At 36.6% G+C, this 27,719-nt stretch overlaps 1 protein-coding gene and 1 long non-coding RNA gene across 3 annotated transcripts; one reads left to right on the forward strand and one right to left on the reverse strand.

Moving 5' to 3' along the window:
* The first annotated feature begins 420 nt into the window (after positions 1–420).
* On the forward strand, positions 421–6,249 carry cxcr2 (chemokine (C-X-C motif) receptor 2). Of its 2 annotated transcripts, XM_066688464.1 has the most exons (3): positions 421–614; positions 2,409–2,465; positions 2,947–6,249. In XM_066688464.1, the coding sequence occupies exons 2-3, from the start codon at positions 2,418–2,420 to the stop codon at positions 4,024–4,026; spliced, it is 1,128 nt and encodes a 375-aa protein (XP_066544561.1). In that variant the 5' UTR covers positions 421–614; positions 2,409–2,417; the 3' UTR covers positions 4,027–6,249. The 2 variants fall into 2 exon arrangements, with proteins under 2 accessions (XP_066544561.1, XP_066544562.1); XM_066688465.1 differs by lacking the exon at positions 2,409–2,465.
* LOC136711891 (uncharacterized) lies at positions 5,033–27,716 on the reverse strand. Its single transcript, XR_010804787.1, has 2 exons — positions 27,599–27,716; positions 5,033–5,432 (listed from the first exon to the last, which is right to left on the reverse strand). It is a non-coding gene; the product is annotated as an uncharacterized LOC136711891 (long non-coding RNA).
* Positions 27,717–27,719: the final 3 nt, after the last annotated feature.

Genomic DNA, 27,719 nt, shown 5'->3' on the forward strand with positions numbered 1-27,719 from the left:
GCATCATTTGAGAAATTGAGAAAATAAAACTGTTACATACTTTAATTTCAATATAATAGCTATAATTTAGATTATTTTATTATTTTATAACAAAAACGCATTAAAACAAACACATCAACAAAATACAACACAAATGTTATTGAAATCTATTTTAGATTTATTTTTGATTAATGTCACATCTTTTGTGGGATGATTGTACTACAGAATAGTACACAGGGATAATACCAAATTAAATACTTAAGCATGCTTATAAAGACTTTCTTTTGGACAAAGTAGGCTCAAAGAAGGATGGGACAAGAAGGAGAATGACTGTATATATGACACCCTTATTTATGTAATATTTCAACATAGTTTGTTGTGCTGAAGCACATAGCCACTCCTCCATTTCCTTTTTGAGACCCTGTCTCATTTAACATAAAGGAAGCACCAGGTCAGGTTGACCAGATGCTCTATAGGCAGTTATAGCACAGATAGCAATGACACACTATTTTTTTTTTTAACAGAACCTAAAGACAGAAACATTTAAAAGAACAGAATAATCTGTATGATTTGGATCTTGATATCTTATGAGTAAACAAAACTTAAATTACTTGTTTCTACTGCTGTGGTGAGAGGTAAGATTCTTTGTCCACCAACTGTATTAGGATTTAATGGCAAATGTATTTCATTATTTTCATTTCAGACAGCTGAAAAAGACAAATTCAATTTCTTATGTAATTTACAGATTTTCTGTATAGATTTTAATGTATTGAAACATAGTGAGTTGTTATTATTAGCACTGTTAGAAGAAACAGTAATACATTTTTAAAGGAAATAACATATCCAGTCTACATAATTGATGGGTGGAAATGTACAATGTATAAATTATTTATACCTTGCATATCCATTGTCAAGTTTCACCAAGATTTCTGTACATTCTAATAACTCAGGCTTATTCTACTTTATATATGTGCATGTTTTGTTTGTTTGTTTGTTTACAATACACTGAATATGGCTATTGAATAGTATTCCATGGTGTCATGTTATTTAAATCACTTATAGCTAAAAAACAATTATAGCTAAAAAACAATATAATCTGGTTTTATAATTCAAAAAAGGCATTGCTATTTCATTTTCATCCTATTTGCAATTTTAATTTTTGACTGATTTGAAGAATGAAATTTATGCTGGTTTTAGAAAAGTGAATTTAGGTATCTGAAGTTAATGTTAAACAAACTTCTACCAATATATGATGCACATTATTAGATTCGATTATCTTAACCATAATTGTGGACATGTGGTGGCACAGTGACTCACAGCTTCTGGGACCTGGGCTTGATTTCAGCCATGGGTGTCTGTCTACCCGTAGGCGTTTGGATGTTCTCTTTGTGTTATTTTTTTACTGGGTGCTCTGGTTTTGCCCACATAACAGAATCATGCTGTTTAGATTGATTGCCATGGCTACTCTGAATTAGTGGACTAGCATCCTGTCAAAGGTGTGCTGGGTTAGACTGGTTCACCACAATCCTGTACCGGATGACACGGTTATAGAAAATGCCTCAGAAAGCCCACAACGCAAATTAAGACACAAGTTCAGTTTCTGACATCTTTGTATATTTATCCACTGTTCCGGCATTCTGGAGTTTTACCCAGTCCCCTGAAATGAATAGTTTATATGTATTCATATGTTAATAGGAGTGTATACATGTACATCATTTTATTAACTCTTTAAAAAAATAAGAAAGTGATTACAAAAGCTCTCATTACAAACAATTTTCCTGCCAAGGAGAGCATGATGTTTCAACACTTACAGCAGATTCTACAATTGTCACAAAAAACACTTAAAAGTAAATAATACATTCATAAAACATGTACCTATTACAGTAAATTGCAATATATGCAAAGTACAATGTAAGGTAATTTAAAGTATAGATAATGTGAATTAAAAACAAGTAAAAAATAAGGTGCAAAGTTACATCTATTATGTGTGCAATGGGTTGATCTGGGGACACTAATCAATATTACACCTAGCGTTTACCATTTTATAATAGATTAATAATTAACGAAAATAATAGAAAATAATTACCACTGAATGTAGCTGCTGCAGAGAAGATAAATCCTGTACAACAGTAAGTGCTGAAACATATAAAACATAGAAAGTACCTAAATTTTACATTTGCCCACTTTATACTATTATTATTATTTATGTAGTTATGTATTGTAGATGACCTTCACAAAATCATGATTAATATGCAACTCTATTCAAAACTGCAGAAATTAAGAGAAGGCAATCAAAAATTCTATTGTATGGTGTGTTGTAAAATTTTGATTCAGGAGCATCACTTAGACATTTATTGTGTCCCAGAGAATCAGCATTCACAACAGAGTTTTATTGTTTTGTTTGTTTTGTTGTATTTATGTTCTTACAGAAAACCAGGATGCCCAATTCAAATCTGAGTGATCTTTTTATGAATTCCAGTAACAAAGTATGCTTTATTATTATTATTATTATTATTAATGGTTAAATTGTTTTGTTTTCAGAAAGTGTGTTGTCCACAATTATATTTCCTTATTGTCTCTATACTACTCCTACTATTACTACTACTCATACTTGTGTAACCACAACTAATATCAGTACTACGTTTACAACTACAGCTATGAATACTAAATCTACTACTACTACAAATACTATTAATATTAAAATCAATGATGATTATTATAATAAAAACTATTCTATTTGACAAGATATTTAAGTTTTATACAGCAGATAGAAAGGATGAGTCACAAACTTTCATAATTTCTGACACCATTTCAGATCTGATATATATTTGTCTATATATATATATGCACACATACATTTTTAGTGAATGAGTTACACAGATAGATAGTGCTCATAAAAAACCTTGTACTGCATTTTAAGTCCTGATTTGGACACTGTGTTAACCCATTTCACTTGTATTTTTACAGGGAAACAAGATGAGCTTTCAGTTTAGTTTATCCGAATTTGACTTTGACTTTTCCAATTATACAGACGATAACTACACAAATGGAATAGATCTCTCTTTCTCTCCATGTACCTCTTCCGATATCGGCCTGGACAGCAGGCTTGTGGTGGTCATCTACACCTTGGTGGTCCTTCTCGGCTTGCTAGGAAACATCCTGGTGATTTTTGTGATTCTCTGCATGGATAACAAAAGATCTTCCACTGATGTTTACCTCTTGAACTTGGCGGTTGCAGATCTCCTGTTTGCCTTGACTCTACCCTTCTGGGCAGTCTACGTTAACACCCAGTGGATATTTGGGGTCTTCATGTGTAAGTTAGTGTCTGTTATGCAGGAGGCAAACTTCTACAGTGGCATTCTGCTGCTGGCGTGCATCAGTGTTGACCGCTACCTTGCTATCGTGCATGCCACACACGCAATCACCCAGAAACGCCACTTGGTGCATGTTGTGTGCGCAGGAGTGTGGGTGGTGGCGGTCCTGCTCTCCTTGCCTATCCTCATCAACCGCACTTCATTCTGGTCCAGTTCCCATAAGAAGTTTATATGCCATGACCACCTAGAGGGAGAAAGTGTGGATAGATGGAGGGTGACCATTCGCTTCATGCGCCACATAGTGGGGTTCTTCATCCCTCTGGCCATCATGATCTTTTGCTACGGCTTCACGGTGAAGACCCTCTGTCAGACGCGAAGTGGGCAGAAGCACAGGGCAATGAAAGTGATCTTCGCTGTGGTGCTGGCCTTCGTGTTCTGCTGGTTCCCCAACAACCTGGCTGTCTTTGTGGACACCCTGATGCGGAGCAAAGTCATCGAGGAGACCTGTGAGGTGAGGAATCAGGTCGACACTGCTTTGGACACCACCCAGATCCTGGCCTTCATGCACTGCTGCATCAACCCCCTCATGTATGCCTTCATCGGGCAGAAGTTTCGCAATTCTTTCCTCAAAGCTCTCTTGAAACACGGCTTCATCAGCAAGAAGGCCATGGCGGCCTACAGAAGGGGGTCGTCTCACTATTCTACTTCAGGGAATACGTCCACAACGCTGTAGACCCCAACATGTGGGACGTGCTTCTGCTCCCGACTGGCTCATTGGCCATGCAACAATTTGAGTGTGTTTTCATTTAGGACATTGGGACACCATTTTTCTTTCATCATTATGTTTATAAACTGTTCACATCATTTAAATTTGGAATTTGCTTTTCTATGTAACATTTCAAAAGCTGGATTTGTATATATTGCTGTGTAAATCAGTGTTTTATATTCTAATCAATACAGTATGTGTGTTCTGTATCATTTTCATAGCAAACAAGAAAGTGTTCCAAAAATTACTCCCAGATGAGATGAAAAAATTGTAACTGTTTCTTAGCACAAATTAAATATACCTTAGTTCATAATGGGTTGGTAAATATCTTGTATAATTGTATATAATCTCATATTTTAATTTATCTTATTATAGTACTTCCTATTAGTTTAGATATTTGGCATTCATTCTGATTTCATCAGTATTTAACATTTTAATGATTTATCAATGTTTCAGGAGCAGGTGTCTGAATATTGTGATAATGTATTTGATTGATTTGAACTATGATGAAAAAATATTTGTTGACTGATTACACTGAAAGGGACTACTTTTCATTGTGTACTCAAATGTTGGGAAAAAAGTGAATCCATATTTAATTATGAATTGAAACTGTGCATATCTTTATTTTTTTTTAATCAATTTAATAAGTGCAATAAGGGAAGAGATTACTTACATATTGTGGGAGATAAAGCAGTTAATAACACCAGCTATGGTCTAATGAACTCAATGTCATTCTTTGAGTATAAAGAACAGGCTGATGGCATATGCCATATAAGTTTACACAATGTCTATTGGCTATAGAGTTAGGGTAGAGTTAAGTGACACAACAAGAAGGAAACTGTGCAATCTTAACCCTACTGAGGACCCCAAATAGTGCTATGTTATAACAGCTACAATTGTAATGCTATTTTTTGAGAAAACAGAACTGGCCTGTAACACAATACGATAAAACAGGAAGGATCAGGATAAGCAATTCATTCTGAAAGAGAATTAATTTAATTTCTCAAGCAAAAATACACGAGAGGACATCTATTGCTTCAACATTACAGCACATTATCACACAACTTTGTTTCCGTGGGGTTTAAGGTTAGATGGCGGCAAGACAGCATAATTTCCATATCATTTTTCTTTCTCTTTCATTCTCATTTGGATTTCATCTGCTTTATTAGTGTAATCAGCGTGATAAAAAAAGAAGAATGGCATTAGTTTTATAATTGTACCTGTATCTGACCAGTACTGTTTCATGTACTCATACAACCAGGCTGTTTGGTCTAATCTTCAGGATCTGGTTTTTCTGTAGCTGTCAAATCTGTACTGTATCATCTTCTCAAAGATGTCTCTGTACTGTTGATATGGAGAGATTTGCTGTAGACCTGAAATCAGACACAAACAGACTGTCAGAAATGATTAGCCCTAGACTCTCTAACAATCAGTCTGTCAGTTCATTTAGTCCTCCCCCTCATTCTATATTGGCCATCAGAGTCTGTATATGTACCCTTTTTAAGCTAGTTTGTATGCTTATGGTATGTACACTACCAGGTGATATAGGTAGAATGAAAGTACACATAATCAGTGTACACACATTTGTATTCTATTTGAAAACTCCGATTATTTGCGTACATTGTCAGCACACATCTTCTGAAATACACGCTGTCTGAGGATCTGATCCAGGAATCGTCATGCAAGCAAACCTTAGAAGGTTTTCTAAAGATATTTGCAAATGCAGTTAAGTCTATGTATATAAACTACACTGCACCTTTCTCACTCTCAGTAAGGTTGTTTTTTTTACTGTGTTTTTTAATGATTGGATTTAATTTGGGCCTGTGTTTAAAGTCTAGAGGCAACAAAAACACACAGCTACATTTACACAACTCAACAAAAGTAACAGTATACACATATATTGCTTTGATACTCATGGTCAAGATATAATCAAATCAGCATTTTTTTTTAATTCAATCCACTGTAATTTTTGTGTACATTTGCATCGGATATAGTACCTGGAGCAAAATAATTGTACTTATTTCAAACATTTGTCTTCAATTTAATTTTTTTTCTGTTAGGAAAGGGGAAGTATGCTTATAATTATAAATGTATATATACTTATGATTTTGTCAACACACAGAAAAACATCTGTGATATATTTTTAAACTTGTTTTCACTCTAACTTCCTAATAAAACTGGGAATGGCAAGTCAATGTTTATATCATTTGTAACAAATATACAGTAGAAAAAATCCCCTTGGAAAAAATAAATAAAAGTATGTCTTAAGAAAGTACACAATTGTACACAGATACCGTTTTAAAAAGTGTATCTTGGCCCAAGAGACAATTAAGCCCACAGAGATGAAAAAGTGGTGCAGATCTTCAGACTAATGAACAGTCAACTCTTGGCAATATCTTTCAAGGGAAGCCAAACTAAAACATGAAAGTTGCTAACAGGCAGCTAGACTACAGACATATCGATTAAGCTTGAAAATATCTGTTATTTTAATGCACTATAGGAAGACAAGTAGAGATTAGACAACAGCTATATTTGACCTTATGCATTATACTAGAGAAGCTAGATCAGAGAGCTCTCAAGAGGTGGGAAAGAATTAAAAAAAAAACCCTGAGTTTAGATTGAGAAATAATCCAGACTTTGATCACCTTTCTGTTTACCAACTTTGCTTTCTATGACAGTGGATTACTGAGTTTGGAAGTTTTCATTTGACAGATGGGTTAAATTTGTATTTAATCCAGACCTTTGTCTATGGAGCATGTGCAAAAGATCTTCAGTGTGGAAGAGAACCCCATCTCTTTTCTAAATAGACTTGAAATATGTCATTTAATACATTGCCAACACAAAACTGAAAACCATCCAGTCCAAGCAATCAATCAACGCATTAAAATATTACTACATAAATACATCATTGTAGACTGCAAATACAGTGTCAGGATCATGCGGAGGTCAATTATTTAATTGAGTTGTTTGGATAAGTGTATGATATCAACAACGACGAAAAAAGGAGAAACTCCAGAGAGAGGAACATGTCCTTGGTTCTCAGGGTACTCTACTGTTTGTAAGAATTGCAATTACTGAGTCAGTTATGAATCAAACTTGTATATGTTCCTATTGCTTTCATAAACAGCTTACATATGATAAAGACATCAAGCAATCAAGCCTTGAATAAACCTAGTGGAGGATTTAGTTCTACTATGATTTCCCAGCTATTAGCTGTTCATTTACAGATACCTACAAAGCCCCCATATGACCATATTAAGTACTGTGATATCTCAAATGTATGTATATGTATATTATATTAAGTTTTATAATAATATAATAAATATTGGGAGGTGTGGTTTGATTATTTCCAAGCTTAAATCCATAATTGTTATCGTTTCCCTTCTCCTTTAAGAAGCTGTCTAATTATCTATGTATTTAGTTATTTATTTTTGGTTAGGACCTGACCTGTTAGTTGAGCATCTTTGTGATATGTTCGGTTCTGCTTTTCAGGGTTCTTGCAGACCCTTTCTTCTTTATCAGCTGGTTTGTGAAACAGGAACTGCTGACAATCTGGTTGCCCTGCAACTTCCTGGTGGGTTAAGATGAAACTTGTGCAATTCTGCGATGCAAGCTACATACATGCTAAATGCACATATTACAAAACTCCTGTCTACATATTGAAACCAGTTAGGTGTAATATTTTGTATGTTCTTCTTAAACTCAATTCCTTGCTAAAATAGGGAAGGAGAAAAACTGACATGTCTCAAAATTAAATATATGGGCCAAAACTTTTTTTATAATCAATATTTAATGAATGACAGGATTAAAACAATTTTCTACCCACCCTGGTCTTCCAAAAATATTGTCATGCATATTTTTAATGACACTGGTCTGAGCTCCTTCCTGGATTTATTGATGGTGAACCATGGAATTCCACAAAAGCACAGTCTGCTTTCTCCACGTTTTTGCTATTTGTTACACTCACACTTCCCCCATTCACTTTGGGACAGGGATCTGACTATACTGGGGGAGTTCAACAGTGTGGTTGAAAACATTCTCCTCTTCAAATAATCCTACTCACCCACATATCTAACTCAGATTTATTCAGAGATACTTTCTTTCATTCTTTACTTTTTATTTTATTTACAATTACTTTAATTAATTGTTACTTTTATTATAAGATTTTCTCAGCAGAAAACCTGAACAGTTTTACAAACAAAAGGTTGGTGGCAAATACATGAAAAGCCTGCAGAGTAGATACAATAATCATGTTTTAAAAAACAAACATGTATGGTTCTATGGTGACACAAAATGAGCTTCACTCAATTTATAGGCATTTACTATCAAATAATTATTCTTGTCAACTTCCCTTTTGACCACCAGGTGGCAGACACAACTAATTTAATCTGCAGGAATTTAGAGTACAAAACCAAAACTACAGAATTCAGATTCTGAGGATGTTTTTCTTGATGTTGAAGCCACTTCATACATCTGTAATTTAAAAGTTGACGATTTATAGTAAAAAACAAAACAAAATGCATGTAAATTAATAGAATTTAGGTAGGAGTTGATATTAACATTCTCTAAAACATTTGAATTTTGTTAGTGCTTCGGCTTAACACAGTCTTTTGAAATCTAGAATGTAAACAGTGTAAATACTGTAAAATTTAATTATGTTGGAAGGGAAAAATAATTAGCAAAATCTATGTATGTATGTAAGTATGTACGTATGTACGTGTGTGAAAACATAAAAATAATAATAAATAAATAAAATAAACAAAATCAAAGTCGAAATGCTAGATGCAGAGCCCTGGTGCCACTGGCCGCATTGTGTCGATGTCTTTTGCCATTTTTCAGTCTGTTCTGTAAGGGGCTCAGTCCCCATCTGCCTCTTTGACTGGGAGCAGGTGCCAACTGCTTTCGGATCGCGTCTACATTCCTCTCCCAGATCCCGGCACAGACTCCCAGTAGGCAGTCACTTTCAACCGGGACACGGCTGGAATGAGAGGAGTGCAGACTGGCACGCCAAACAGGTGCATTCGGGGCTCAGCACAATAACCTGGGAATGCAGCAATTATCTCAGCTACAGCTACTGATAATCCCATCCTGTTTAGTGCTACCTAAATAGGCCATACAGCATCTGCTTTCCTGCGCTGTAAAATGTTAGGAGTTACAGTCCGCATGCCCTTTGTTTTGGCAACAGGGGTTAAGTGGCACCTGATCCTTATATATAGTCTGCCCAGTCATAAAACCGTCCGCTTGCACAGTAATCCAAGATTGCACTCCCGGGCCTGGCAGCTAATGCCAAGTTTTTCAGATAAAGGCAATACACATTATTTGCCTAAACAACTATGACCTCTAAGTAACATTAGGCTCCTGTAGTGTTAATCCACTTTGTCCCCCAGGTCCTTAATAATTGACATACTGCGTGACTCGGAGGGAAAGTGGTATGCAAGATATTGTATACCAGCTGCTGAGTGCTAAAATAATTCCCTTGACTACTGTCTCTGACTGTTTCACACTCCTCAGGGTTTCAGGGCAGCAATCCCTCTCTGAAATATCATGGCTTCAATGGTCTGATATGAGCTCTGAGTTTCTTGGGAGCTTGCAAAATATAAAACAGAAAACAGAAGATAATTTGAATGAGTCCTTTCTACTTAAGTAAAAAGAGATACATTATAATATATAATAACATATACATAAAAGACTGAATTGGACAGCCAATTTAAGTATTACTAAGTCTATTTTGAAGAGAAAGACAACAAGTAAACTGAATGCAAAAAGTTAGAATCCCTTCCCTCCCCAAAACCCCCACCAAAAATCCCTACATTAGTGGTTCCTCATTTTTCACAACTAGGCCACCCTGCCTGTCAGATCCTACCAATTAAACGCTCCTCCCCATCCTTCAGATTGAACCTGTAGACCACACTTTGTATGCACCCAACTATTGTCTGGCTATCATATTGCTGCTTCAAGCAGAACAGGACTGATAATGAGAAACAGAAGCCAGGGCCAGCCGGCGAAAAGGAAACGTAGGGCTGTCACCAACAACAGACGATTATTAATCTACTGATTGACCTTGTTGAGGGTCCCTGTCAGGTTAGTGTTGCTACAGGACGCAAAGACATATGCAGATCTTGCAGAGATTAATTGCACTGATTCCCAAAAGGTTGAGGCTTCTGGCTACAGAAATAGACTGAGAGGCCCACTGGTCGAACATGTGCGTACTGAAAAGACAAGGCACACTTCCTTCATCATATTTTTTGGGGGCTTTAACTGATTCACATGACTCTGCCTTCCACAAGCGAGGGCTGAGTCGCTATAACAACAGTCACTGTCCTTGGTGTCTGGTGAGAGAAGCTCAGATAGAAATGAAAAGTATGATTGTTAGCTAGTAATTGTGTTGCAATAGGGCTTTCAGGATAAAAAGTATTGTTTTTAGAATATAATAACTTCCAATGATTTAGATAATTATAATTCATCATGCTCTCGAAATGCATAAACATTCCTGATATGTTCCGATATGTTATGTTTTGCCTTTTAAGAAAACAAGATTTTGAAATGAATATCAGAAAATAAATAAAGATGTGCCTGTAGATCATTGATTGTATATTTTTTGAGCCAAAATCGTCACCATCCTTGCACAATATGTAAACAACACGCTTCTTTTCTGCCTGTGTACACAGATAAAATATGGGAAGTTACAGTTTAACTAGGGCACAATTATACCTTCCAGGAATGATTAGATGTTTTTCTCATGATTTGAAGCCAGAGTCGGAATTTAAAGAGCCAACCTTAGTACATGACTTTCCAGATGAGTAAACCGATAATTTGTTTTTCTTCACGTCGAGAGCAGATCGGCTTAAGGAATTTACTGCCAGAAGATTCATATTTCTCTGGGATCTCTGAAAGGGGGGTCTGTATCGGCTAGAGAATCCCTGCGCTCTTCTGACCCGGCACTTTGAAAGGTCTGCCAAATGTCAGCTTCAAGTCAAGCCCCCACAATACCAATGTTTTTCTCTTCATCTGTGGGAATTGAAAGCACAGGAGTCTTCAAGCTACAGGATCTAACACGGTCATTTATTTTATGGTAACACTGAAATATCACCCCATCCTCTAACCTGCTATACACATTTTTAAAAGAAATACAATAAAAGATTTGTGTCTCACTACTTATATGCCCCTAACCCAGTTGACAAGTGGTTGTCCATTATAATCCTGGCCAACTATAAACTATGAATGATAAAGCTGCCTGGTTTGGGTGCCCTATCTGCCACTGGTCACTGTAACTTATTTATCACACCTTTCACTTAAAAGCATGATAATCAGTTTTGTACTTTTGTCTTATTATGTATGTCTTAATATGTCAAATTAATGTGTAAAATATCTTAATATTAAATTTTTATTTATGACACTCCAATTTATCCATCAAGCGTTGAAAAAAAAAAAACATATCTTGCACAAGTACATTGTCATTCTTTCAGCCCCATTGTCATGCTTCAGGAGAAGAACTGCTTCATGTCCAAACATTTTAGAAACAAGAAAGTGGAAGAAAGCATACCCAGAAGCAAGACATTCAGGAAATAGCAGCCGTCAAAAACAAATGATTCGGGTGCCCTTTTAAGAGATATGGCTCTCCTTTTAAACCGGCCCTTGAGAAAAATAATAATGTGGCTTCTACATCACTGTGAGAATTGCATTATCTTTAAATGGTCACAGTGATCATTCTGTGCTGGATGGTGATTAAATGCACGCATTATATCTTGAAGCCATTATTTGTAATAGGCTGTTATTTTCAGGAACCTTCTGTTCCACTTGTAGGATAGAGCTCTTGGCAAAAAATGGGGAACACTGAAGTCTGCTTTTTCAATTATTTATTTTACTTGCCCTTAATTTGACTTCTGCCTTAACACAGAGGATGTTTTTAAGGAAGTTCACATTTCCAAATAATCTGTAAAGTATTAGTTAATATTTACAAGTATCACTCTCTCATGATGTTGCAAATAATTTCAGACTAACCACAATGTATGAGTTGTTTAACCACTAAATAATAATATTAATATAGATAACATGAGGTCTCCTACATTATCAATACATATTGGAACATTTAAAATAAAGGTATAATTAATAGTAATATTTCAAAGTGTTTTATTCAGTTTGTTTGAACAAAAGGGAAAAATGCTGTTATGCTCCATCAGAAATGATTTATATACTCTTTATTCTGCAATCTTATTTATGAAAGGATTAATCTAAGATAAACATCACTTTTTTAAACTCTTTCTTTAGAAACATTGCACTGCAGATATTAAGAATATGCTACAATTAAATTTGGAGAAATAAAAGAGAAATGTGTCAGTGCCATTGCAAGATAAGTTCCAAAATGTGTGAGAGCATCTGAAATGCATACAAAATAATTGCAAAACATGGGAGTCAGTTTCTGGATCCTCTATGTGTTATTGTTTTCTGGAAGTAATAGTTTCTTATTTTTTGTCTTCTAATTAATATTTGTTTTTATTAAACAGTAATATGATTAGGCAGAAACAAAAAAATACAACACTCTAAAGCTTTGGAATTCCTTAACATTGCTATAGAATACTGCATTCCTATTAGAGTCCTAACCATTCATACTAATTCAAATATAGACTTTAAAGCAAATTGATAGTCTTTGTTTGTTATAAACTGAGAACATACAATTCCCTTTTACCATGTTACTACTATAATTCAGACAAAGTAATTTGTGTTTTTTCTGGGAAATCTTTTTTGTCTAACTTATCTGAACTTGTAGATGTGTTTTGGTGAAATATTGATATTTGCAGTGATAATCATCCATGGCATTCTGAAAGTTTGCACACTTTCTTTTTTGTTTGAACAGGTTATTACATTAATTTACTTTTTCCAAGTTGTTGGCATGCTTTATCATGCTTTCCAGTTCTTTACCCTGTGCCTTACTATGCCTAACTGGACGTGGCATGGCTTCAAACACAATTTGAAAGTAGAACAACAATGTGGTACTTCTTATTATATGAAAGTAGGTTAGATATTCAAATACCTAAATACTTATGTTCTTACTGTCAAAGTCATTATACAGTGATAAACTGTATCTTTGATTTGCGTAAAAAGTCTTCCAGAGGTTATAGTAAGGGCAATGCTGTGTTGTTAATTAAAAAAGAAATACAATATCTGAAAGAAATAAAAGCACAAAAAACATTAATCAAAAATATAATTAAACTGTCAATTACACAGGTTTGAGTGTATTCCTGCACGGACTCTGTCCTTCTCCGGTCCCAGCAGAGCTATGAGTTATGAGAACAGACACAACACTCGTATCCCAATGGCATTTCCTGAGAATTTTTTTAAGGGCTCGGATTACAGTAAAAGTCAAAGTGTTCTTCAGTGTGCGCAGATTACTGAGACAATGTAAGACCCTCCGGTGTCTGCAGATTACTGGGGCAGTGAAAGTGGGCCCCATCCTCTTAGTTCGGGGGAGATTAGGAAGTTCGTGGCCACCAGTCATGTTCGACAATTCTTCCTTTGATCTTGATTTAAAGGAAGATTTAAAGAGGCAGCCCTGCTGTCAGAGTGTCTGGCTCCAGGGGGTTGACTGCTCTCGTTATCTTACCCATTCAAACATCCACAGACTAGCACACAGGCGCACACCTAAAGACTGACAAACGCACACGAGCAAAACCAAGACAAACCATCGTACACACCCAGACGCATATCTTCAGTCACACTCATACCTACTCACAGACCGTCAAGCACTGACTACTAAACACACAGAAATACAAACAGTAGATGCAGACAGAGATATAGCTAAACACACACGCAACCTCTGGGAGACACTTCTACAAGTTACTGAGTGTAAAAAGTAATGTGAAATTATTAATAATGTGCCTTTGTGCCTTTCTTCTTTCAGCCCAATCTTTATTTCCACTTGCCACCGAGTTAGAATTGTAGACCTCTAAACTGTGCCAGATCGCTCAAAGACTCAGGAAATAGTCTTGTTTTCTGATTTATGAAGGATTAAATAAGAGAATGCTGTGCTTAAATAAGAAGTATACACAATCACACTACATTTTTTGTTTGTGGAACCTTTATGTAAAAGTATCATGCCAATACCATACATAAATATTTTTGGTTGCACTATTTTCTTCATTTGCCTAAACAAATCATTTTCAGTTGCTCTATAATCTAAGCCGATTCCACTTTGTGAATGGTATCTGTAGCTGTGAGGCCAGGTTCCACAGTGAAAGCAAACGGTTCAGCTCGGTCTCAGTTGTAAAGGGAGCAGTGAAAATGGATAGTCCTCAGTGCACCATAAAAGTTGAATGAATGTTTTAAAAGTCACAGCATAACTGCGCCCCCTTTCTCTGCTCTCTCCTGGTCTTCACTCTCCAAAAAGCATGTTGGCTTTACCTAAAAAAGACTGAGCCATGACCATGCCATCGGTGACCTCCTGCCAGGAGTTCATTTAACCTTCCCTACAGACCCACCCCTCACCCCTCCCACAGCCTTCTAACCCTGTCACTGTCTCGGCTCGTTTTCATTTAATACCCTTCATGTCAGCTGAGGGTAAGATCAAATCTCCCATTACTGCCTTTAACACTAGAAGAACTGCTTTAATGTCTCTCTGCCCCGGCCCATTACTGTTTGATTAATTTCTTTACGATTGTCATGCTATTTCAGGCCGATTCAACACATTTGTTTAACCAAGGACAAATACTGGCACAAGGGAGAGAAAATATCAAGAAGTTATTGTATTCAATATTTAACTATGTACTGCTGTCAAGACAAAGTGAAATTGATACAGCCAACCAAAAACTAATATATGCCATTGTTAACTGTTCAAACAAGCAGGTCTATATGCACTTAAATATAAACTTCTACAAGGGACTAAGAAATAGAAGAGCACATCCTGCTAAAATGTGTTATCTATGATAAGGAAGAAATAACTTGTTATAAGTTTAACTCTATTTAGAACTATAACTGTTATTGCTATTTTAAGTTGTGTTTCCTTCTCTATAATGCACTGCACCCCCAGATGGTAGTTTAAGTCTATTTCCATATATTGTTGTCATGCCTTTGAGCACTGATTGATGCACGTACAGTTTTTCAACCGTTATATTTGTCATCATAATGTTGCTTTTATATTTATTGTTATTTTTGTCATTCATATTTGGATGTCAACACATAAACACTTATATTTTCGGAATACTGAATGGATTTGTCAGGTTAGTTTGTTCTTGGACATTAAAGTACAGTATCAGAAAGAGGCGTTGCAGATATTTTGGACACCTCACTACCAGTGAGAAGTGGTATGTGCATTTATTAAAAAGCCACCACAGTCAATGAAGAATGCATTTTTATATCACCCCAGAATATAAAAATTAAAATACAATAGAGTAACAAAAGGATAAAATAGTAAATTTAGAAAAGTTAAAATCTACAGAGGAATTTATCTTCTATAAAACTTTAATTTAGACTTCACTTCTAGTGTTCCTTGTTCTAAAAATGTCTCTTTGGAGCTGTTATTCATTACCTTAGCAAGGGCCTCAGGCAAACCATACACCACAACCCCCAATCCCCCTCCTTCTCCAAGTGAAATAAAAAAACTATATGAGCCCCTGATGAAGGCTTTAAGCACTGCGTCTGTTACAGTGTGCCCTGACACAGCACTATGCTACTCAGAACACATTAAAGGATTTAAAATGGGGGTGGGAAAGGTGGGCTATTTCAATACTTGGTGAGACATTATCTCAAGGTGCTGGCGGAGTTTTAAAAGGAGGAATTACAGCCTTGCTTTTCAATTGTCAAGAAACCTCAATCCCATAAACACAGGTTTTTCACAGACAGACAGATAAACTATCCTCAATTATGGGCGCATTACAAGTCCGATAGGTTGGCGGAAAGAAACATAGATGAAGAGCTGAGTGAAAGATTTAACACTGAAGAAAAAGGAAGAACCCGGCTCTTGGTACATGAAAAAACACTTCTGAAGCACAATAGCGAGGCACATTTCTGAAGCTGGGTTTCAGCGGCCTCTTTACACAAACGCAGACCCTTCGAATGATGTTTTTAAGAGAAGTTCCCCACACCCTGAATTCTGTTCGACCTCTGTGATTATGTATTGTTCTGTGATGTCCAGAGGGGGTGTCATCAATGAAGAATGACTGTGTTGAAATGATTTGCCTTTCCTGATCCAATTGCACATTTGCAGTTATCCTTCTTTTCTTGAAGTTAATTCATTTCTTTTCAGTATATCACCTGTGAAGAACTGTGGAGAGCAAACTGTGGAAAGGTACCATCGCTTTTGGAATTGACTGCCTGTTAAAAAGGAGGTGGAATAACGATCTAGACTCACAGCTGTGATTAAATATTACTGCTGATCCATTATATTTTCGAGTACATAAACGCAGTATATCATATTCCCTCCAGACTGAGCATGATCTGTGTTTTCACTGGCTTTCATGCAAAGGCTGGAGCAAAATGAGCAAAGCCAGCTGAATAAAATGGTGTACTGGTTCTGCAAGACACTGAGCTTGTCAAATGATTAGGCTGAGAACATGGTTATGTTGGGATGTGAACAAATAAACAGAAATTACATTTAAACAACAGGGCTTGAGTTTTATATACCTACTAATTAACTAGGCGTGAATTATGATTCCCACTGTTCAAACACAGATGCAATAACATTTCAGTGATACGGTGAATCAAATACATTCTCAATTTGCGTCACATTAGGATGAAAATATTAATGGCCAATGTGCAATTCTATGGAATGTGTTTTTTTGGTTTAAATTCAGGTCCTTCATTTTAGTGATATTAGTTTCTTTATACTTATTAATTACAATGTTTACTTTTGTTTGTGTATATGCATAAAAAGTATTTGGAAAATAAGCACAGTCAGTGTCTGCCTTTAATTTGTACTTTATAATATCCAGATGGGAAGATTTCAGCCAAATAATTTCAAAATTCTATTAGAGAGCTACAAGAACAAAGTACTGTATGCTTTATGCTATGGCAGTACAGTGCCAAATACTCCTAGCTTTAAAACATATGTATTGGCTCCACTGTAGGTTTGTGGATGTACTAAAGCCTGCTATTGCTAACATATCTTGATTGAACTGGCTTGTAATATTCAACACTATTTTCCAAACTTTTAGATTGTGCCCTGCTTTGATTTTTACTACAGAATACCTCAGATTTTAGTGGCTGCATCAGAGAACGTCCTCACAATTATAGCGGACTTACATAGTGACGCTGAAGGGGTCTGCAGGACGTTCTTTTAGTAAAACACCATCACTTTGCAAGATCCAGTCATTCTCTCGGTGGTATTGTAAAGATGTTCTGTTCTAACTTTCATGCTCCCGTAATGATTACACACAGGATGTTTATTAGTGTGAGGGCCTAATACTGCTTAATGTACTGATAATGGATTCCTATCTCCACCCTCTGCCCTTCTCTGAAAGGAGATCCCTCCAGGCAAGACTATTTGGCCTGTCAGGAAGGGTCTTGACCCTCTAAATTGACACTCCAACCCCCCAAGGAGATGTGTATGTGTACATATGAAATGAATAAAAACAAATCCAAAAGACATCCTTCATAACTGAGATAAATGTCAGTGGGATAAGCTTAATTTTACCAGATAATTAATTGCACACCCCCTATCTACACTTTGCGTATGAGATTTCTGTTCAAATACACTTGCTTAGTGCCTTAGAGGGAATGTAGTGTTAAAACAATCTCAAAAAAATGTATTGCCCTTCCTGAGAGCTGGTGCTCGCTGATTAAATGACAGTTGTCAACCACCTCAAGTCAATCACACCACTTTTCCTCCAATCGCTGCATACGCCCCATTTAAAAAAAAACAGTTTATGAGGTTCATAAATTAAAACTTGATAGATTCACTTTGAAATCTTCCTTAAATGAAAGGGCTTAACTGGCATAGCAGAGACTGTGGACCATTACTTTAATTCCCAGAGGATTTATAAGCACAAATTCCTGTGTCATCAAAATTACAGAACTCCTTTCTGAAATTGAAGCATTGTGTCTGAAATACATTTATTATAATACTATTGTACGGCACCACAATGTAACACAAAAGAGATACAAAAGCCCTTTTCCATAGTGAATTGACAGACCATCAAGCTCTTACTGTCACCATTATTAATCTCCCACTGACTATAGTGACAGGCTTATATACCATATCAGGTGAACCTGAAGGGACCTCTGTAAGCCGTGCAGCAGTTCCTTTCTGAAGAAACCTTAACGTATACAATTTTTTCCATGTGACCAGGATTATTAAGTGCAACCTAGCATATCTGAAACATAGATAATGGAAGTTTACAAACGGCAGGCTAGGTGCCTTACACGGTGACTTTTTCTAACGCACCAATAAAAACTGGCAACACTCCAAATGGTTGAAATGAACTCAAAAACACATATTAATCATTTTTGTGTTTCCCCAGATGAGACACAAACGTCTCACTCAAGAAAAGGCATATAGAGCTTGTGCTATTTCATTCTACATGGATTTGCATTCAGCAATTCAGCGCTCTCCATTGCTGTGCACAGGTGTGATAGGGTTTAAAGTCCACAGTAAACCAGCACAAAACAATAAGGAGTCTATGTTACTGTATAGGTAGAGGCACATTCCTCCGTTTCCAAAAACCAAATCTGTCTTCTGTTTCTCTGGAGTTGTATTTTAAAGAGCAAAATGAGAAGATAAGAGTGGAGTCCTGGAATGCTGTTGATCATTGATACCCCCGTTACTGTGGTTACCAGTTAATATACAGTAGGTTCATTTATTGTGAAGATGTAGTGGGTGGGGGAATTCCATTAAAATGCATGTCAAGCTGTACTTAGTTGCAGATGTTTTCTTTCTCGGGCATGGGATTTAATTGAACTGAAACAACATTTTGTTTTCCCTGGGACTGTGATAGTGATAGTGTTTTATTCCTTTGCAAAAGATGTTTCAGATGGGCGTGCCACGTAGGCACTGTAGCGTGCAGAGTTCAATAGCAGTGTATTTACAGCTTTGGCTGAGATACCAAAGATGCATCTAATTTACTGCTTGTGATCACAAAATGTAATTATTTAGTATGCAACTCCTTTGGCGTGTCTAAATCCCGACCTCCAGTTTCACTGCTCATTCGTCAGTCTCTGACGGGAAACACTTTCTGTTGCAAAAAGGATGGCATAGAAGTATTTTATAAATGACATCAAGATCATATTTCTCCCAAACATGCACATTTCAAAGGTCTCTAATATAGACTTTATTATTATAATTTAATTTCTTGGCAGACGTGCTTATCCAGGACTTTAACTCTTAACTTTGAACAGATGTATATTTTCCTGGTATATTAAGCATATTATGATGACAGCATTCCCCTAAACTTCAAGAATTTACATACTCCCTGCACATTAGAGGAGTTGTTGCTTATTTAGGTTGTGTGGACCAGAAGTCTGACAGCAATACGAATCTGACAAGGGCATGTGTGACCAAAAATAATAAATAAAATGCTCCAAGTTGCATAACATTTGTGTGGTTATTTATTTATGTCCTAATTTAAATGTTCTGTCCAAAACAAAACAGAAGCTTTTTCATTCTCTCTGTCATCTGTGTCTGAGAGTCAAACAAGCCCCTATGCTTAGCACGAAAGCTGACCTATAGGCCCGATTCTCCTTTTATATGTTGCATCATTCCTACTTATGCAAAATCTCATGAGAAACCTTACATGTGATCTGCCATTGCAACAAGTAAAAAAGTAATTAGTTTCACTTCAGTGACCCCTAGTTAAATGTATTTAAGTACTACTGTCTTGTCTTACACTTGCTCTTATGCAGAATATATTTTAGCATGCAAGAGTATGGGAGATTTTTTTTGTTTAGGTTTGCTAAGGTAAAACAAAACAAAACACCAACTGTTTCCATGAAAAGATGCCAACATGACTTACTTCTGCATATGAAGTATAGTTTCAAATAAACAAGCCACAGCTTTCTGACCTACTTAGCTTTGCTAGGACACAGAGCGTATCAGTCTCTGTAAAAGGTAGACGGGCAAGAGGTGTGACCACTGTTTCCTAATCCTGTCTCTAATTGATATTTAAATGTCATAAAGAAGCCTTAGATGTGTCAAGGCAGTGAATAAACTGCATTTCCCCATTCACTTCTCCTTTTAGAGAGTACACACAGGGTAACTAATTATACTCAATTGCACGTGCTTTCTGATGTAGATTACCACCTACTAAAGGCTAGGTTGAGACCACCCAGCTCATTTTAAAAGTGACCAGCTTTATGACCCTTGACCCTTAGGCCAAACTGCAACGACTTCTTGCAGCCCTCTTCCTTGACTGAGAATACAAAAGCAGGCCATCAAATAACCGAGTCCTCAATTCTGACATAAAGAAGGAAAAGAAACTGTTGGACAGAATGAAAACAACTTATTTTTCAGAAAGCGTGCAGATTGGAAACCTTCATCTACCTCAGAATAAACTTTCTTAAACTATTTTACATCCTTATAACTATTTGAGGGCTATAAAATCTGTTCAGATTCTTGCGTAGGGTTTATGAAACAAGGATGACTTGCGTATATCTAATATGAAATTTGAATCTGGTTTGAATCTGGAAGAGGTGCCAGTTGCTTTTGGTAGATTAGGTTGTAAATGCAAGGAATTCCATCATCTATAGAGGGAGAAATTATCAGGGACTCAAAAGGCTCATAAAGCAACAGGCCAGAGTCCAAGAATAACACCCTCTTCAAGCCTTTCCATCTGTCAGTGCTTCTGACGGTGAACTTGTAGAATATCTTAAGCCCATCAAACATGAGGTAATTTCTGGGCAACTGCCTCCTCTTTATGAGATTCACAAAAGGTCTTTCTCAAAAACAAAATGTTTTTACTTTGGCCACAGGGTCAAATTTAACAATCCTTTCTCATGCTAACTTCACTCTTCAGCTCCAAAGCTTTTGGCCCGAGAGTGTTATTTTAAGTAAAAAAACACAAAAGACAACATCTGCAAAAACATCTTTTTTTTTTTTTATAAGCAAACAAAACAACCTCCCTTGAAGCTCCTTTTAAAGGTTAGATTCTTTGTTTTCAGTAACTTTTTAACAATGGGCTTTATTCATGTTGCTTTAGGTTTTACCAACACTGATGAAATGAAGACAGAATATCATTAGAAGAAGTGACAGCTGTGGAAGAGTCACCTTTTATTGTATAAACTAAAAAAAGAGGAGGAAAGAATAAGAAAATGAATAGGTAATGAGATAAAGGTTTCTGGGCCATTAGCCATTGTTTTGTCACAACAAAATATTGCATGAAATTGCACACCTGAGTAAAAGGCTTTGAAACAACCCTGCTCTAAACAGCACAAACAAAATAAACACCAACCACAGTTCCCTGGAAGAGACTCACTACAATGCAACATTGAAATACTGTGAAATCAATCACTTCACAAACAGTACCCTGCACACCTGAATACATCTGTCTCACTTGCATGTGTGTGGCATCCTTGCCTGTCTTTATTGCAGACAAATGTCTTGTTTCTGTTTTCAGTTACATTATTTATTTTTAGACGTAGATTGAACATACATCTGCTGAAACACTCCCTCTCTCACTATAAATGGTCTTAGAAAACACACAGCAGGTTAAGGATCCAAAATAGTGGAAAAGAGAACAACAAAACAAGTAGAAACCACTGCATTAACTACTTCATATTGTTCTTTGACTCAGAAGTTACATACTGGACTGATTCAGAGAATTTGTTTATCTCTCTGACTATAGATCTTTGATGATTTTTGTATAGATTTTTTACCTTTAATATTCTTCAATATTCTAACTTATTTGGGAGTCTGATCTGAAAACAAAGTGACATTCATGCACTGCATAAGTTAGGTCATAAACACACATACCAAGCAGAAATGAGAACAGGGAGTAGAACACACCGTACTGAAAATGCAGGAATGGAATACAAATAAAAACTGCTAGGAAGGAAGTCATTATTTAAGCAGTTCCTTATCAACCTGTCATTTAACTGATGAATGCGAACCACCACAAAGCCTTGAAAAGAGCAAGTTACCTAACCCTGGCGTGCATACTGCTGGAGTACGTATGAAAGCCTCACAGAAATAAATATACACAGGCTCTCCTCAGTCGAATTCAAAGTATGCAATTGAAATCAGAATTACATTCTTGGTGAACCTTAAACCGAGGGGCGAATTAAGGCACTATGAAGAGCTTTTGAGGCAGAAGTTCTCTGGGGGAAACTTCAAAGGCTGGCAGAGCCATCAAAAGGCAGCTCCAGGACTGCAACACATTCCTGAAAGTTCCCCCAGCACTGGGCCTGGCCGCGTTTGGACACGACAATGTGTTTTATCAAGGGAATCAGGCTCCAGTCTGGCTGAACCAGATTCAGGATGATAAACTTGGTCTTTCTTCTTTACTCCATGGTCAACCTGGTGAAACATTGGGAATGGGTTCCCAACTTCCAGGTCTGTGGAAGCTTCCGAGATGCTCTTCCAATACTGGGCATTGGATTGAGCATGCACTGTATTTACTAGAACGGAAACTTCAACCCTAAATTCAACACCACACAAAGCTGGGCTGAAATTGATGGTGGGTTGTCCAGTAGTCCAGAAGACATATGAGAAGGACACAACACATTGCAATCTCATTGACACTTCCTACAGATGGGTATTCACAGAAATATTCAGACTGTGGTTCCATGTTTTTAAGGGTAAGATGGACCAGATTTAAGGCACCATTATGTTTATGAAAGTCAATATGTTAACCGAAGGTGCATTTGAATAACTGTGGACCTATGTGCAATCAATATATCTTAGTGGGATCAATGCTTGGAACAATGGTGAAATGCGCACATGATATTTTGTTTTGTTTCTGTTTTGTTTTCTTTAACCGTGGGAATTCATCAAAACTAAGGTTTTCTGTCCCATGAAGGCATCAATTTTTGAAAATCAGACACTTTTGTCGTTTCACTACTATAATTTCCCTGTAATTTTTAGTTCTGTATCAGTAATTGCTGTTTTTCTCACAGGAGAAAATGAAGGTGTGACAGACATCATTATCTGTGATGACTTTCCCAAAACCCTCTCCTTGCCGCTCCTCAATACACATTAATTCAGCTCTAGTAATCCCATGCCATCTCCCCTCGGGATTAAGAAGTCAGTGCACATTTGTACATTGTTGCCAAGAGGTGTGGAAAATACACATATATACCTAGTGACACAGAACACACAAAATATTCAGCCATTACAAAATTACATAAAATTACATAAGTCTAATTACAAAAGATGTCTGTTCCACTCATTGTATTTATCTTTGAATACCTAAGATAGAGTCAAGTGCACTTTCACGACTGCTTTTCCCAAAAAGACATAACATTTCCTGTCTCTGAATTCAAAGGATCTCTAGGCTATTTTTAGTTTAATACACGACTGCAGCTGCCTATCACATGCTCATAAATAATTATCATCTTTTGTCAATAGTTCCTTTGTCTCATCCCTGTGGCACTAGAAAGGCAATGTAGAGATGTCAACTAATACAGAAGACCATGACACAAATTACTGCTTTTCTTTACAAAGCATTTAGCAGGACTGTCTTTCTTTAAAGTCTTTGGTGATTTTGCTGGTTGCTGTTCCATCTGATTTAGATTGTATATAAGGTAAATACTTTCCTGGGCACCTTGAATCTATCACAATACATATAATTTCATATTTACAATACATTTTACTCTACTAAGTTCAGAGAGGGATTACATCACCGTAACCAGCTCAGGGATATGAGTAGGGCCCAGCATCTTCTGCGACTTCTTTTTTCAAACGTAATTCAACTGCTATGCACTAGATGTCCCTGCAGCCACTCATCCGATAGTTATCAAATTCATAATTATGAAATCAAGACATTACAATTTGACTTATTAGAAAAATGAAAACTTACTAAAGAAACTTTGAGAAACCTAATCATGGATTTAGACATTGCAAGCAATAAGCATAGAAATAAAAATGTTCCCTGAGCCAAAGCAGGCAACAATATCCACCTGATGTTCCATATAGCGATAGGTATAATTTATGTTGTACAACTTGCAATTTATTTTGGAAAAACACTCAAAAGTCAACAACAGACAGACATTTATTATCACAAAAAGACAGAAAATGAAAGGCTGAGATTGACAATTATGAGATGGTGTCTTCCAGTAAAAACACGGGGAGAGAGAGGTTTTTTTCTATATTGACAGAACCTTTTGTTCGTGCTAATGGAAAAAGGACATCCCATTCTGAATAAAAGTAATAAATGTGGGAGCAATTCCTACACAGGTCAACTGAGAAGGGAATATCTACCTCAAACTGCTGATTTGCACAAAAGGAAAATTGTACAATCGGTAAAGATGTCTGACTGTATCTTCAGGTACTGACGAGTCTACAGATTCAAGAAATCTGTGTGTTTTGCACATTTCGTTTTTTTGTTAGGATTATCGAAAATCTCAGATCTGAAAGTAATATTAGCTGATAAAGTTGATCTTTGCTCTGTGAATTACTCATCAGTGGCATGGGGTGTTGTTAAATGTATAAATGCATTTTAAGTTAACTTTAATTATCTGACTGGATTTGTCTCCAATAATGCCCGTTACACAATCAAGGCATAAAATGACATTCTTTAAAGTTTACTGCCAAGTTCACCATATTTGACTTGTAATGCCCACATAATAGCACTTCTCAGAAATATCTCAGCAATTTTCGGAAAACAGACAAGCTGGTTGCAACCGTTGCAAAAAATGTTAAATAGTCAGCAAGCAGAAAAATACATTTTAAAGACCACCTGACAGAAGCAATCCAACAAGAAGGCTGTACCTTACCCAGAAAGATGCCATCCAAATTCTGAAATGATGGGGCACTAGGTTTTCAGCTGCTGAATATATAAATGCATTCCCTTTGTGTGTAATTGTATATTTGGTTGTGTAAATAAAGATAAGTACTAATTTAATGACATAAAGTAGTTACCCATTAACTCAATTAAAAGTATGCGTAACATTGTAAATTGTAAACACACTGTAAGCACATTAGTAATGATCTGCTACTTACACATTCACTAGGAAATAAATTAGACACCCACAAATTGCCCAATTAATGCAAACAATTAATATAAAAAGTTGAGTTTACAACCTTGTTTTGCAAAATTGATCAATCAGATACTGAAACTGCTACAATGCTGATTTGAAAATTTAAATGTATTGCAATGCAAAGAGGAAAACAAAAAAGAAGAAATAAACAGCATATGTGTTCAACTATACTGGCAATGAAAAAGCTTTTTTATATATAAACACCAAACTTTCACTTCCATTTACCTAAATTATGGGTTATTAGAGGCCATTATCTGTGTGAAACCTATCCAACCGTGGATAGTTTCTGCTGTACAATTTGTACAAGTACCGCTCCGCAGGTGAACACAGAACAGAATACTATAGCCAAGGTCCTCTGGTACACATTTGGTCACAGAACAACAATAGAAAAGGCCTGGCAGCTGAACACATTGGCATCTCACACACCCCAAGCCTGGAGCATTAGATCAGCCTCTTAGCATCTGTAGGTTAATTTAGTATTAAAGTATGTTTAATTAAGCTTCATTTCATGCAGCTCAGAAACTCCATATGTGCCTAAATACTGCCACCACCCCCTCCACTCATTTAAAGAAAAAAGGTTATATTTCAACAATTAAAGCAGGACACTATGGGTTCCAGTAAAGAGCTATGCAGGTAACACTCAAATCAGGTAATGCTCCATAGCAAAATGTCATGCTTCCCCCCCCCCCACTTGCACTCTCTGTTCTGCTGGTTCTTTGCCTTCATTTGTGGTGTTGAAAACAATCATTCATTATGGCCGTATGATCCTGAGAGGTAACTAGGCGCCGTGAATGAAAGGATTGCAGATAAACGTATTAATCATTAATATCTACTTATGCTCTTGAAATTACACTCTCACTGCATGCAAACATCCATACAGAACTATGTGATTATTAGATGTAAAGATCTGCTTAAAATGTTCTATTTTAAGGTGTTGTGTTAAACGTTTTGTTACAAAGTCATCTCTCTGATACACACCTAAACCCTACCTTTGCATAGATTAATAACAGCAGCATTAGGGAAAATTACAAAAACCCCACTTGCCAAGATGGAAGATTAGTCTTCAAAGGTCCGAAGAATTTGTTCCATATGTGTTACACTTCAATATCCATATATTGCAACACATTTACAGTTATCTTAAATAAATGTATGTGTGTATTTGTGGGGAACAAATCATTGTTACATTTTTATAACTTTTATTATTATGTTAACGTTCAGACATTACATTTTTCCAGCGTGGTTCAAGTGCTTATTAAAGAACAGTGGTGTACATGCATGCTGTAAATATAATTATTTAATATATCATCTTATATACAATTGTGACCTATGTAAGACCCACTTTGTTAAATGAACCCAATCCAAACCCACCCAATCGAGTACTGTTATTTGCAGATGGCAGTTGGGATGAAGTTTAGATTTGGATTTTGCCAAATTTATTGCTATAAGATTTTTAAGAAACTGAATGGTGTAATACTAATAGTTTGGTGTTTCATAAAAAAAAAAAAAATGAAAAAGAGGACATAGGAATGCAATGTTTTTTTTAAAGCTTAGCAAAGCACCATTTCAGGTCTCATACAGGTGAAGATAAATAAATAGTGAAGCACGGCAATAAACTTAAATAGATACAGAGATAAAGTATGTCTTGTTTTGGGGAACAGGTATGATACAGTATATAGCCAAGGACTCACAACATGATCCAGCTTAAGGCAGACTAAATTTGTATAGAAGTGCTCAAACAGATCAGTGGCTGAAATGAGTACCTGGCACTTTCATGTATAACTTATCTGTATTGTTTAGCACACGAAAGAAAGAAATCCATGCAGATCATATATTTTTTCGATATGTATTGAATTAAAATGCTTTGATTTGATTTGTGTGGCACTTTGATAACCCCCACACAGTTGTTGTTTGTGTTTGTTTATGCATTCATTCATGTCTTCTTCATGTGATTATTAATAGAAGCTGTTGTAGGAGTAGAAGTAGCATAGAAGTATTGATAATGCACCCTTACATTTACACTGAGCGTAAGAGAAACTTCTGGAAGGCATCTGTGGTGTAAAGCAAGTCGCAAAGCCAGTGGGGATCCGGCAGTGTGTGCGCCTTTCCTACAGGATGCAGTGTTGAGCCAGGTTCAGGGAGGGGGAAATCCTCAGGGTTGGATTACACACACATCCCTCATCTGAAACACTTTTTTAAACTTTCAAATCCTGCCTCTTCCTGAACAGCGGGGGGAGGCAAGCCAAATGCGACATTAAGGCATTGGTGAGAGGCTTCAAAACGAACTCGGTCGTGGTCACGGTTTACACATCTAAAGGCGAAAACCCCCTGAAATCACCACCGTACCCCCCTTTCATTGAGTTCAGTCGATGGTTCATGACAAATCCCACAACCAAACCACAAAAGCGTTTGATAAAAGCCTTACCTGTGCCTCTAAAGCGAGAGACGTGTGAATGTTAGGGAAGTTTCTGTGGCCGGAGCCGGGAGGACCGGAGCGCTCGCCGGCGGGGTGCAGTTGAATGGGTCAGCACCGGGACTGGGCTCGC

Source organism: Amia ocellicauda, chromosome 16 (assembly GCF_036373705.1).
Source record: "Amia ocellicauda isolate fAmiCal2 chromosome 16, fAmiCal2.hap1, whole genome shotgun sequence".
In the NCBI taxonomy this organism is placed as follows: Eukaryota; Metazoa; Chordata; class Actinopteri; order Amiiformes; family Amiidae; genus Amia; species Amia ocellicauda.